We start from the raw sequence: 13349 nt of genomic DNA, 5'->3' as shown, positions 1-13349 counted from the left end.
AACCTTGCAATATATTGGGATAGCATTCTGGCTCAATGTTGTGTTCCATCCGTTGTTTTCTACAAGGTACTAGTGTTATGAATATGGCCACAATCATTCATAAGGTCACTGGGGCTCATCTTGGGTGATCCCCAGTATTAAAAACTCAAGCCCCTCTCACTACAGCAAAAGCAGTAATTCCGGTAATGTAAGACACTAAATAACTGATAAAATTATACACTAGAGAGTCCAGTGCATATATGATCATACACACTGGACTGGTGCAACCTCACTAGGCATTATACAAATTAGGGATGTAAAAGGTTAACTAGTAACTCGGTAAGCGTGTGGCAGGGCTGGGACAGCCATCATGACAGGGCTAGGGGAGGGACTGGGGTAAGAGGAGCCCCTGCTAATGGAGCAGCCCCCACTGCCCACATCCGAGCCAGAACAGCCCCTCCCCCACCCGTGGCCAGTTGTGCAGTGGGCAGGGAAGGGACTACTTAAGAGTTAACTGTTTAAACCTACTAGCACAAACACAAAATTAGATACTATGATACCTACAAAGAGCTTGACAGTGGATATGCCACTAATATACTGGGACCACTGCCTGTCATACTGACCAATATTGTTTCTTCATTTCCTTGTACACCTCCATTTGTCTTTCTGTACCCAGGGGCGGATATAGGGCAGGGCAAACGGGGTGGCCGCCCCGGGCCCCGCGCTTTAGAAAGCCCCGCGCATGCGCTGTGGCACCGCTGCACATGTGCATGGCGTCACTGAGCATGCGCCGTGGCAAAGGGGGGGCCCCGCGGAATTATGCTGCCCGGGGCCCTGCAAAACAGTCATTTGCCCCTGTCTGTACCCATCCATTCCTCTCGTCTCATGCTTAGATTGTAAACCACTAAGCGCAGGGATTGTCTTTGTTTTGTATTTGTACAGCACCTAGCACAATGAAGTCTTGAAGCATTTCTGGGGTACTGCAATAATATATATATCTGTCCCACTCCAAAAAACTCACATGCAGTGTGCAGAAGCAGCATTGCAACACAATACAGCCTCTTCCCGACCTACAAACTGGTTACAGACCAAGCAATTGGTCATAACTCAGTTCATTCGTAAGTCGGACCCCATTGAGTTACATGCAACCGTGCTGTTCGTAAGTGCGGATCGCATTCGTAACTCGGGGTCCGCCATTTACGACCGCTTTGGTCGTAACTGCAAATGGTCATAAGTTGACCGTTCGCAACTCGGGGACCGGCTGTACTCAGAACACAGCAGCCATGCTTGTGCCATACACAGCACTGAGAAAAGTGGGAAACTCCAGAAATGGAAGTAAGCCTTTTATTGATATACTTCTGTGCTACCAGTGCAGCTGCAAGCCTTTTCATGTGCCACCTGGAATGGTATGAAAGGAATTTCCTATCTTCAAGCTGCAACAATTCACAATCCCATTTCCTCTCTTTTCTTCAGGCATCTTTCCATTCACTTGCTGTGCAAAAATAGTCAGGAAATAGGGATGTAAAATCCCAATTAATCAGTTATTCACTAGGTTAATCTAACGTTTAATGGGTTAAGCTACTAATCAGGATCCCAGGAGTGGCATAGGTTGGCCCCCAGCCTGTGGGGCTCCTGCTCTCAGCCCAGCGCTGCGGCTAGCTGCTGGCTCCCAGACCCCAACTCCCGGGCTGGGGCTGGCTGCCAGCTCCCAGCCCCAGTCCCAGCTGCCAGCTGTGTGAGGCTGTCAGCCAGTGCTGGAGTAACCCTCTGCCTGCCTTGAGTGAGGGTCTGGCCCCAGGGAACCAGTAAATCAGTTACCCATTCACTTCCCTACCAGGAAATCTACATTCTCTTAGGAAGGGGATTCATTTAATCAGCAACACTGCATCCTGCAATCATTTCCTCATCTGCCACTGAGGTACAGAGCAAGAAACCAAGGGAACTGACTAGTGCAGAAGCTCTAAGTAATTAATTTTCATTTCTAGCTTCTTTGGAAGCTTCCACCAAGTCTCCTCGAGCACATCAATTTATAGTGCGAAAAGCCAAAACCCACAATTGCCAAATACCAGATCTATTTTGAATCCTTAACTAAGTGATCTTTGTGCTGTTGAAAGGTGCCAAATTATTAAGAACCTTGTCGACAGAAGCCTGCTGCACAGAATAAATCCAGCATGGGCAGCAGCCATGCAAGCCTTTCCCACTGTGGGATGTTAGATAGCGTGTGATTGAATAGTTGTGCAACTGCATCAAAATGTAATGGTTACACAACTATTCAATAGCTCCTGGGGGGAGCCCCTTGCCACCCTGCACTGCTGCTTCTGCATCAGAGGCAGCAGTGTGGGGTGGCGTCTGGGTTGCTCTAGCCCAACCAGGCTGCCAGTTAACCAGTTACCCTGGAAGCTTACCGGGTAACTGGTTAACCCTTACATCTCTATTCAGAAGACCAAAATACACATTATACCGTTCAGCCTTGGTATAGGTGGGCACATCTCTGCTGAAGTCAATTGAAGCAGCATGCACTTACATCATTAATAGAGGACTTTCCATTAACTTTCATGGTCCTCCATTTGTTGCCTTCTGGATGGACAATACATGGGTATTCTGTTGTGAGCGGTAATTTAAAATGTAGTACAGGTCCTGAGCCTACTAGTCCTGTATACATATATTCATAACCATAGTCTATTTATATAGCTTGGAGTTCAGAACATTACAAGAATTCTTAAAAGATCTTACTTAACATTAGGGTTGCCAGGTGTCCAGTTTTGAACTGGACAGTCCAGTATTTGAGCTTTCAGTTCAGAAAACAAATTGAGAAAATATAAATGTCTAGTGTTTTCTAAATAAGATGTAATGTAGATTGTGATGTAATGTCAAATGTGTCCGGTATTTTTGTTGAAACCATCTGGCAACACTACTTAACATATTTTATACACAGTAATATTGTATATGCCCAATTATTTCAATTGCATATTCTTTGGGGGGCCGGTTAGAGCCCGTGTTCTCCTGTAGAGGAGTGGCAAGGTGTTCTTCATCATCCCCAATGAATTTGACGCTAGAGTTCCTGTCCTTTCAGATTTGGGACTACACCATTTCTAATTGTGGGTTGGAAAGATGAAGTCAGGAGACCATACAACACCTTGCACACAACTGTGTTTTCTATTCTCCATGTTGAACTCACCAAGTAGCCAAGCTGCACTCAGTGCAGATGAGAAGAAAACAAAGATAATTTTATATCATCTTGATGGATCCTGTCCCACAAACCTTGGGACAGTTTGGGGACAGATCAGGGCCTGGAGAAACTTAACCTAGTCTCTAGGTTTTGCTGTCTTGATAACACATCCTGGGGCCATTCCATTGTTTAGGGACCTAGAGAGCCTAACAGTGCTCTGGCCATGCCCTCTTCCCCTGACATCATCCCATCAATAGCTCTGTACCATCTGGGAACTTCCTGTATGCCAAAGGCATCCCCACTCTGCAAGTAATACGTTCTGCCATGTTTGTGCTGCCAAAGTGAGGCAAAGCAGGCAGGATGTAGAAAGGACACAAAATGGCCGTCTTGCTACCTAACCCTATAGCTAAGATACCCAGATATTTAAAAGGCCCCTATTGCTTTAGTATCTGAAAGTGTCGTCTCCTCCTTCTAAGATAGGAGTGGGCAATAAGTGGCCTGTGGGACAGATGTGGTTCACGAGGGTTAGCCCCCAGTTGGCCACTAGCAGGGATATGAAGGACTAGTCAACAGCATAGTTGATTAATCACTCCCTCCCTCCCCCACCCCCACAGGCAGCAAGGGGAGGAAGAAGAGGGGGTATTTCAAAGCAGCAGCACCACTTGAAGCCTGGGGCCAGACAAAATTCATCAACTATTCAATTAGTCAATTACCCAATATTTAGCATCTTTAAATATTGGGTAATTGACTAATGCTTTATTTACTTGCATGTCCTCAGGTACAGCCACTTACAGGTCATAGAAGTCATACAGATGTCCCTGGCCAATGGGAACTGCAGGAAGTGGTGGCCCAGCCCATGCCGCTTATTGCTCGCCCTAAGACCATATTTTTCCTTTCTGCTTCATCTATTGTTACCTCAGTGCAGGGCACTGCCATGTTGTATGCATGTGAATGAGCAGTTTTGTAAGTAGTGTTTGTGGCAGACATTGTCACAGAGCTAACCCTTTTCACCACAGCTTCTTCAACAACAAAAGTGCCTTGTGCAAAGTCCACCTTATGCACCAATGTAGAGACCTACCAACGCTTCCATGTGGATAAAGCATCAGAGAAATACTCTCTCTGCAGTCAGCCCTGTTCTCTCTATTGGGTAACAGGTGACAACATGCCGTCACTTTTATTTACATTATATATATACATACATTCTTTAAATCATTTTGTTTTCAACTTACAAAACATTTGAATCAGGCAATCAAGCTAGTGTTCCCTGTGACTTTGATGTGTTTGTGGCTGGGGTTTTCCCTGACATTAACTCAGATTTTATCTCACAAGATGCTTTTGCTTTTAAACCTTCTGTTAAAATGTGCAGCTAGGTTCCTTGTGCATTGATCAAAGGCAAGAATTTTCCTTGGTCTTAGCTTCATTAACAAATTGAAGCAAACAGTACAATGTGAATTGACCGTTGCCACTTTTATGAATCGAGCAAGGCACCATTCATGTGCTAGGGCTGTGTGCTGACATGAATGTGGCAATCTCTGAGCAATGGGACTCATCTGTGTGAATGGTGATGAATGTGACTGAGTCTGGGAGTGGTAGAAGAGTGAGCTGTGTCACGTGACAAGAACATTGGCTAGTCCACGTGCGGCTGAGGGAGGGGAAAGGGTTGCTGAACACAGTGTGTTCATGCCCATGCAATGTCCACAGGGGCTTCCTGTCTCTCTGCTCTTCGGGGAGAATAAAGTGCATCCTTCGTAGCTGAAGGATTTAAGGAGGCTTTAAAGGCAACTTCTTTCCTATAGGAATATTTGGGCAGTTTTCTACGGAGAAGTTTTTTCAAATTATTAATGGCTAAAAGTGAAATAAATGCAAGGAATCCTTCGTTCTGTAGTAACAGCAAGACAGACAGTTATTTCCCTGGAACTCCAGAAACACTACTTTTACTAGTTTGTATGCCAGTAGTGTAGCTGTACCAGCATGCTGTTTTATTTTTAGACTCTTAAGCTGCCATTTTTATCCTGTAAAAATACTTAACAGCTTCTGAGTGATAGAACATCAGTTTTTATAAATGTAGCAGTTTTTCACCTCTCCTCGCTTTAAAGCCTGCTATAATCAAGTCTTTTGTGATGGTATGATTTTAATTCATGCATCACATTCTTCAGTTCACAGTTCTTTCACTTCCCAAGGTGCATTCCCTTTCTGCACACAGCTCTGTCATTGTCTCTCATGGGTGAACTGTGTTATATAGAATTGAAGGCACGGGAAGGAAGAATCAGCATCATGCCCTAGTTAGGACTCTCCTGTCATCTCAGAATTCCTTTGTGATACTGCGGTTCCTCCATGTACAGTGGTGCAATCACTGTGGCAGAGTCAGAAGTATCACCAGGTACTAAGTGCTGCATAACAGCACATTCTCAGAAGCCACTTTAACTGGTTATTCACTTTTGCACCACTCTCCCTTTATATTAATGTACTGGGGCCATCCCTTCCACTTTCCTTCTGCCCTATGTTACAGCATAAACTATCAAATAATGATTCATATTTTGCTTAGAAACATCTGGTATAGGCAACAGACAGAAATACAGTTTAGATAAGATAATAGTTCTATTCTGGTACAGGAGGAGTCAGGACATCATAATAGACTGCCATTGGTCTGATCCAGTATTTGTTTTTGGTATTCCAACAAAATGATAACCTCATTGATATCAATGGAGCCTTTTTCACATCCTTAATCAATGCTATCCTAACCAGTGGCCAAGTGAAAAGGTATGCTACTTGATGTCTATATCCCAATGCCCCCCACTTGTTGCAGGGAGAAGAAAGGGATTATGCATTAGAATCCTGCTTCTCATAGTACCAGTTGAAGGGCATGAAATGCTAGGGGTCCATGCAGCCAAGCTCTCTACAGAAATGCCTCACGTATTAGAAATACTGACTGCAAGTTCTGTCATTCCCTATTCGCCTTCCCAGAAGTACTCAGACGAAAGGCAGCTGTCACGCTTTGCAGCAGTATTAATCTTTAATCAGTCAAGTGTTTTCTGCAGTCAGGTGTTCAGGGAAAAAAGGGTCACGAGGAAGATCTGCCTAGAATAACTAAGCACACGTGCCTGGGCTGTGTGCAATCAGAATCTGGTAGGTAGCGGCAGGGAACAGGCAGAGTAGCTAAAAATAGAAATTGCTTCCAGGGTTTCTCCAGTCTATTTTTGATACTAGATTTTGATAAGGTTGGCTGGGTTCTTACTAAAAATGACTGCTCCTAGCAAGTTAAGGACAAAAAGTAGAATCTTTTTAAGCAAAACAAACTAAAGTACTTTTGTTGACTGCAGTTAAATTGAGAACAAAGCAGTGGTCAGTTGCCAATGATTTATATAATCTGTAATAAATAAGACACTACATCCTACCCTATTAATTTTGGTGGCATTTGGAAAACTGAAAGGAAGAAATGGTGAGCCCACACAGCTCCACTAACATCTGGTTAGCCATGCCAGCACTTCAGTCAGTTCAGGATTGTCTACAAATCAAAGAACTGGTTGATGGCAGCCATTAAGATGCTCCAGCATAATAATCCCCATCTCAGACCTGGTTATCCTCCCTACAGAGTTTAACATATTGACACCTTGAATGATTATCTCCCAGACACAAAGAAAATAAGTAATGATTGGGGGAGAGAGGGAGTGTTTAAGGGGGCACATAGAATCCTTGGTAAGAGTAGGATAGGAGACCGTGGTGGGGAAAAGGGGGAAATGGAGGGGAACACAGAGCCCCTGCTGTGGAGGGAGTGAATGGGGACACAGAGCATTGTGGTAGGGAAGGAAAGGGAAGACACGCAAAAATCCCTATGGGGAATGGGGGAGGAGGGAAGGGAGGAACACAGTGTCCCAGGCTTATGGCAGAGACTGGAACAGAGGAAAGGTAGATACACAACATATAGAACAGGAGGAAAATGGGGGCAATGGTATGGGGAAGATGAAATTGGAACAGAGTCCCAGGCAGAGGTGAGATTGGTGGGAGTTTTAGAGAGTTTCTGAAACAGAGCACAGGAGGGTAGAATATAAGAAGATTATGGGAGGATGGGAAATGAAAGCATGCAAGAAGCCCCCGGCGTGGGAAAACTCAGCCTACAGAACCTACAAAGAATTTTGTCATTCTATCAGGACCTTTTCACATCAGCATCACAATTTTACTCCCTTCCAAATGACAAAATACAGTCTAGAATACCCAAAGAGCTGACTGAGGAAATATCAGCATAATTATCTTTGAAAAGTCAAGGAAGACACACGAGATTCTAGAAGACTGGAAAAGGGCCAATGTAGCACCAGTCTATAAAAAAGGCAATAAAGACAATGTGGGGAATAACAGACCAGTCAACTTCACTTCAGTAGCCTGAAAGATAATGGAGTAAACATTTAAGCAATCAATTTGCAAACACCTAGAAGATAAGGTGATAAGTAACTGTCAGCCTGGATTTGTCAAGATTCTTGTCAGACCAACCTAATAGCTTTCTTTGACAGGGTGTAACAAGTCCCCTGGATTGGCAGAAAGCAGTAGATGTGGTATATCTTGACTTGAGTAAGATTTTTGATACAGTCTCTCATAACTCTCTCATAAACCAGGGTGAGGAACCTCAGGCCCAGGGGCCGGAGGCTCTTTGCCCCCATTAGCATTGGGGAACCCACACTGGAGCTCCAGTCTCCCCACTGCCCTACCAAGGGGCTGGAGCACCCACAATCTACCAAGCTGGGCCCCCCAGGCTCGGGTGTGTGAGGGAAATGTGGAGAGTGTCTTTCTCCTTCTCAGTCAGGAGCTACATCAGTGAAGAAGGTGGCATGTTTTTTGTTTTGTTTTGTTTGTTTTGTTTCTCACTTGTGTGTGGCCCCCAACTGATTTTTCTGTGGGTCAGCGGCCCTCAACTCAAAAAAGGTTCTCCCACCCCTGTCATAAACAAACTAATGAAATAAAATGTAGATAGAGCGACTTAAGGTAAGTGCATAACTCATCGGAAAACCATTCCCAGTAAGCGGTTATCAGTGGTTTACTGTGAAGCTACAAGGACATACTGAGTGTGGTCCCACAGGGATCAGTTCTGAGTCCAGTTCAGTTCAAGAACTTCATCCTTGATTTAGATAATCGCATAGAGCCGTGGTCACCAACCAGTAGATCGCGATCTACCGGTAGATCTCGGAGGCTCTAAGGGTAGCTCTTGAGCCCTCTGAACTGTGTGCCTGCGCAGTACATTTACATTCGATTTCCTCATTTGAGGTGCAGCTACTCATCGAGCAACAGCACAGATGAATAGCTGCGAGAAATGGTGGGAATTTTTTTTAAAGTAGCAGTATAAGGATTGGGGATAGCTAGCGATGGAGAGGAGGAGAATAGAGAGGGCGGGGCTTCAAGGAAGGGGCGGGGCGGTAGATCTTGGCTTGGTCTGTTATTTAAAAAGTGATCTTGGGTGTAAAAAGGTTGAAGACCACTGGCATAGAGAGTATACTTACAAAGTTTTCAGATGATACTAAGTTAGGAGGGGGATTGCATGTGCTTGGGAAGTCTGGATTAAAATTCAAAATAGTCTGGACAAATTGAAGAAATCGTCTGAAGTAGACAGGATGAAATTCAATAAGGACAAATTAAAGTATTCCATTTAGGAAGGAACAATCAGTCGTACACATGCAAAATGTGAAATGATTGTCTAGGAAGGAATATTGTAGTAAGCAATCTGGGAGTCATAGTGGATCAAAAGCTAAATATGAGCAATTATTCTTCTTTGCTCTGCACTGATATGGACTCAGCTGGACTACTGTGTCCAGTTCTGGGTGCCACATTTCAGCAAAGGTGTGGACAAACTGGGGAAAGTCTAGAGGAGAGGAACAAAATTTAGAAAACATGACCTATGAGGGAAAATTAAAAATACTAAGTTTGTTTAGTCTGAAGAAGAGAAAAATGAACTGGGACACGATAACAGTTTTCAAATATACGAGGAAGGAGAAAAAAATGTTCTTAACCTCTGAGGTCAGGGCAAAAAACAATGGGTTTAAATTGCAGCAAGAGTGATTTAGGTTGGACATTAGGGGAAAAAACCTTACTGTAAGGCTACTTAAGCACTGGAATAAACTGTCTAGGGAAGGTGTGGGCTTTCCATCATTGGAGATTTTTAAGGATAAGTTAAGACTCGTCAGATCTAGTCTAGATACTACTTAGCCCTGACTTACATACAGGAGACTGAACTAGAAAACTTCCCAAGGTCCCTTCCAGTCTTACAATTCTATGAAATCTTTCCTCTCCCTACCAAATTTATTTTCAACTAACCAGAAGGGGTCACTTTCATAGAATCATAGAGCTGGAAGAGACCTCAGGAGATAATCAAGTTCAGCCGTCTGCCCAAAGCAGGACCAATCCCAATTTTCAATGGGCTTCTGATCAGACTATTGTTTCTGAAGAGTACTAGTTGGGACAGAGTTTTTTCTGTTCCAAAGGGGAATTCAATCACAGCTCATCCTGCCTCTGCTTCCACAGTTACATTCTCTGTTTTGGAGGACAGTCAAGCTTAAAAGTCTGGCCCACGGATACCTTCTCAAATGTCCTCACAGTACACCTATAAAACCACTTGCACTTAAATAGTAGCTAACACACAGCACACATGAGCACAAAAGCATGCAATTTTTTTAGTATTGTTTTCCTTACATTAGTAAAACAACCTTTTGCTCTATTTATTATGCTCTCTCTTGCAAATATATGCATGTACTTTTGGCTCTAAGTGTACAAGAAGTAAAATAAATCCATTTGTCATCTGATGAAGTGGGTGGTGCCCACAAAAGCTCATGATACTATCTATATATTTTGGTCTCTAAGGAGCTACAGGAACACTGCTGTTTTTTAAGCCTCATTAGTGTGGTTAATAAACATTTTACTGACCAGTATATATAAACAGCTGTGAAACACCCTTTTCAGAGATGTATATAAAAATGAACCAGTTCTGTGAACAGCTAAAAACCAAAGAGAAAATAGAGCCAGCATTAGTTAACAGGTTGTTTATTACAGAAATCTAAAAAAGAAATAAAAGTGCTTTATTACTGCCTGAACAGTTCTTTATGTTCTTCATTACAGGGAGCCTTCTCCCTCACTTTGCTATTGCTAGACTAAAATTTGTGCAGCTCAATGATTTCTTGGGAATGGCACAAAGGGGAAGGGAGTCAGTTTGTCTTTCCATTAGTTATCTAGTCTAGCATTTCTTTTCCTACCCTTTTTAAAGATGTAACCATCTCAATAACTTAAATTTTGCTTTACCTTTCAAAAGCAGAAATTTCAGCATAAATGTGAAATAAATTTTAATCAGCACAGACACAGAATTTACTAAAAAATATGAGCTAAAATATGAGGAAAAAAGAAATGAATTAGATAGCAAATAGAAAGCTTTTAACTATTGCATTGTTTTGGAACCAGACCCTTTTTTTGGCAGACTCCTTTTAGGCAACTAAAAGCAATTTATGAAAATTATCACTCCATGCCTATTAGCTGGGGAAGCATTATCCCCATTTTACATTTGATTTGCCTTTTTCCACATTGATTGTGGCAAGACTTCACCCCCTAAACTCAAATAAATCAAGTTTTTAGATAACGTAAGCTGCTTCTCATCCCATTTAATGCTAGACACTGCTACCATATCCTTCATTTAAACAGATTAACTGTTCCTTTTCTGTTACAGAGAAGGAGAGGCTACATACTTGCACAGGGTGAGCTAGAAATTGCAATTTGCTTCAGCAATGTTTTTCAATCAAAGGGAAGGTGTCTTCTTTGGAGCCAATGGCTTCTTGAGAGCGAAACTGCAGGAAGAGACCTTACTATGTAGGATGAGTGGCTGCATGTACGTAATGCTCTTTCCTTTATTGCCTGAAAGATCCCAATCATTGTTGGTGTGACTGCCTGTGACATCTGGGAGCTGATCTCTTCCTGTGAACTCTCAATCCTGCTCTTCACATTTAATATCAATACTGAGAGGAAAGTTTCAGACTGGATAGAAGAATATACCCTCAATGTAGTGTTGGAAGGTAATTTTACTACACTGATGGAAAAAACCTTCCATTAGCTTAGGCTGAGTCTACACTACAATATTTTACTAGCACAGCTATAGTGCCATGGCTGTACTGGGATAGTCCCTATAGAGATAGACATGAACTTCACCAGAGTTCAGTAAATTCAGCTATGTTAAAATACCAAGCTCATTTAATACCAATAGTACACCTTGGCACATAACAGGAGAGGAGACCTCCTTCATAGGTTATATTTACAATTTTTTTTTCTTCAGAGCACAATTTGCTCTTGCTCTACACATTAACACAGATGGCCTAATGTACACTTTAAAAAGATAGGCTGGCATAGCTACAGCAGTTAGGAGTGTGAAAACACCCCACCCAATTACCACAGCTATGCCCATCTAACCCCCAGGGTAGATGAGCCAGGTTGACAAAAGAATGTTTCCATCACTCAGGAAGCTGGTTTTTCTACATTGCTGGACAAAATCCTTCTATCACTGTAGGAAGCATCTACACTGTGGTACTACAGTGGCATAGCTATGCTGCTACCTATCCTATACTGTAGACACTCTAATTCCTGGATGTGAACAAAGTAAGACTTGTTTTGTCTGAGAGAAAATCAAACCAAGGTCAAAGGAAAATGCTTGATACCGAGAGATCAGTTTACGAACCACGTTACAGTTTACCACCATCACACAGAATGCAGCTCAAACAGACCCTTTCAAAGAAATCAAAAGAATCTTGTGTAACTAGAAAGTTATTCTCAGGAGCTGTCTGATGTAACAGTCTGGATAACATTTTTTATAGTTCTTTGTCTGTGGAGGAAGGTTCTGGCTTAGCTGCTCTGAGGATCCTGGCGGCAGCAGCAGAATAAGCATTCTCCATACACTGTCCTGCCAAAGTGCCTTATTTCTAACCAGAACATTCTCCTACCATAAAGGAACTATCTGCATCCTTTGCCCATTTTCTTGACAGTTCCTGATGAGAAGCTATCAGACCCAGTTGTGATTATGACCTTTTATAAGAACACATATAGCTGGATAGAGATAACGAAGCTCATATAACACAGAGCACCATATCTTTATATTATGTATTTTTTTAAAAATCACAATGAACCTGAGACTGGAGGGAAACTGGTGATTCAGAAGTGAAAGGCTCATAGCACTAGTTACCTACGTTGTACGATCTTCTGTGTTGAAGTGTTTCTCTTTCTCTCTCTCACACACACACACACAGGTCTATGAATACACACGTATTTATCCCCAGCTGACAGTCAAGGCAAGTACTTGATTCTGACTATCAATATATGTCAGATTACAGTGCCTTGATGAGGAAACATCTTCTGGGGCTGAAAGAAATAAGTTGTCTCTAAATATAAAACATCTGAATTATCTCAAGTTTCTGTCTCCCTGGGAATGGAGAGAGGAAACGAGAAGCAGTATAAAAGATGACACCATGGTGCCTTATAAAAAAAAAAGAGCCAAGAATTTTTCATTTGAAATGAATTATAAAATACAAGACAAGGGGCAGTGGCAGAAGCGAGCCCTGCATCCTCCACCCACCCCCAATCCAGAGAAATAGCCTACACAATACAAAGCAGAGATTCTGAAGAGGGCGCCTGGGCAGTAGGGTTTATAAAGTGATTTTCTTGCTATACAAAAATATTTTATTTGCTCGGAGTCAAATACCAAGCAGTTAGGGCGCTGGTGTCAATCTGGCCCACAGAGTAACAGGGGTCCTTACGGTTTCCCCACCAGTTTGCTGAACACGTCATAGATCTCTGGCTTCTCCTGTGCAAACTGCTCTGCTGTGTTCTTCTGAAGCCAGTCAGATGACCTCATTTGCTGCTGCAGGAGGCCAATAAGGTCACCAAGGTTGGAGCCACCAGTAGAACCAGGCTCTTGGTGACGGGATACAAAGATGACCTCATCTGTACTGTCTGCTTTGCCATCCTGGTCTGACTGGCAGGGCTGATCCTTGTCCTCAGACAGGATCTCCCGCTCCCGCTCTTCCAGGACTCTACGGATCCGCTGCATGCCTGTGGTAGAGTGAGGGAGGAAAAAAACCCACAAGAGTTACTACAAAAGCACAATTATCGCAAAACACTTGTCAGATCCAGATGGACTTGGAGTAGGGGAGTGAAAAATAATGGAGGCAGCCTGGGATAGAGGGTAATTTGA

General features: G+C 42.9%; 1 protein-coding gene across 4 annotated transcripts in view; it reads right to left on the bottom strand.

Annotated features, from left to right (window-relative positions):
• Positions 1 to 10152: 10152 nt before the first annotated feature.
• Positions 10153 to 13349, bottom strand: part of ACCS (1-aminocyclopropane-1-carboxylate synthase homolog (inactive)) — a 40873-nt gene continuing 37676 nt past the window's right edge. For all 4 annotated transcript variants that reach the window (XM_075927526.2, XM_075927525.2, XM_075927524.2 and 1 more), the window contains one exon: positions 10153 to 13207. In XM_075927526.2, the coding sequence (XP_075783641.1) occupies positions 12909 to 13207 (299 nt within the window). In that variant the 3' untranslated portion in view covers positions 10153 to 12908. The remainder of the gene's footprint in view (positions 13208 to 13349) is intronic.

Source organism: Pelodiscus sinensis, chromosome 5 (assembly GCF_052426305.1).
Source record: "Pelodiscus sinensis isolate ZL-2025 chromosome 5, ASM5242630v1, whole genome shotgun sequence".
Lineage (NCBI taxonomy): Eukaryota > Metazoa > Chordata > Testudines > Trionychidae > Pelodiscus > Pelodiscus sinensis.
Note: the sequence above shows the minus strand (reverse complement) of the source record. Positions and strands in the feature narration are given on the sequence as shown.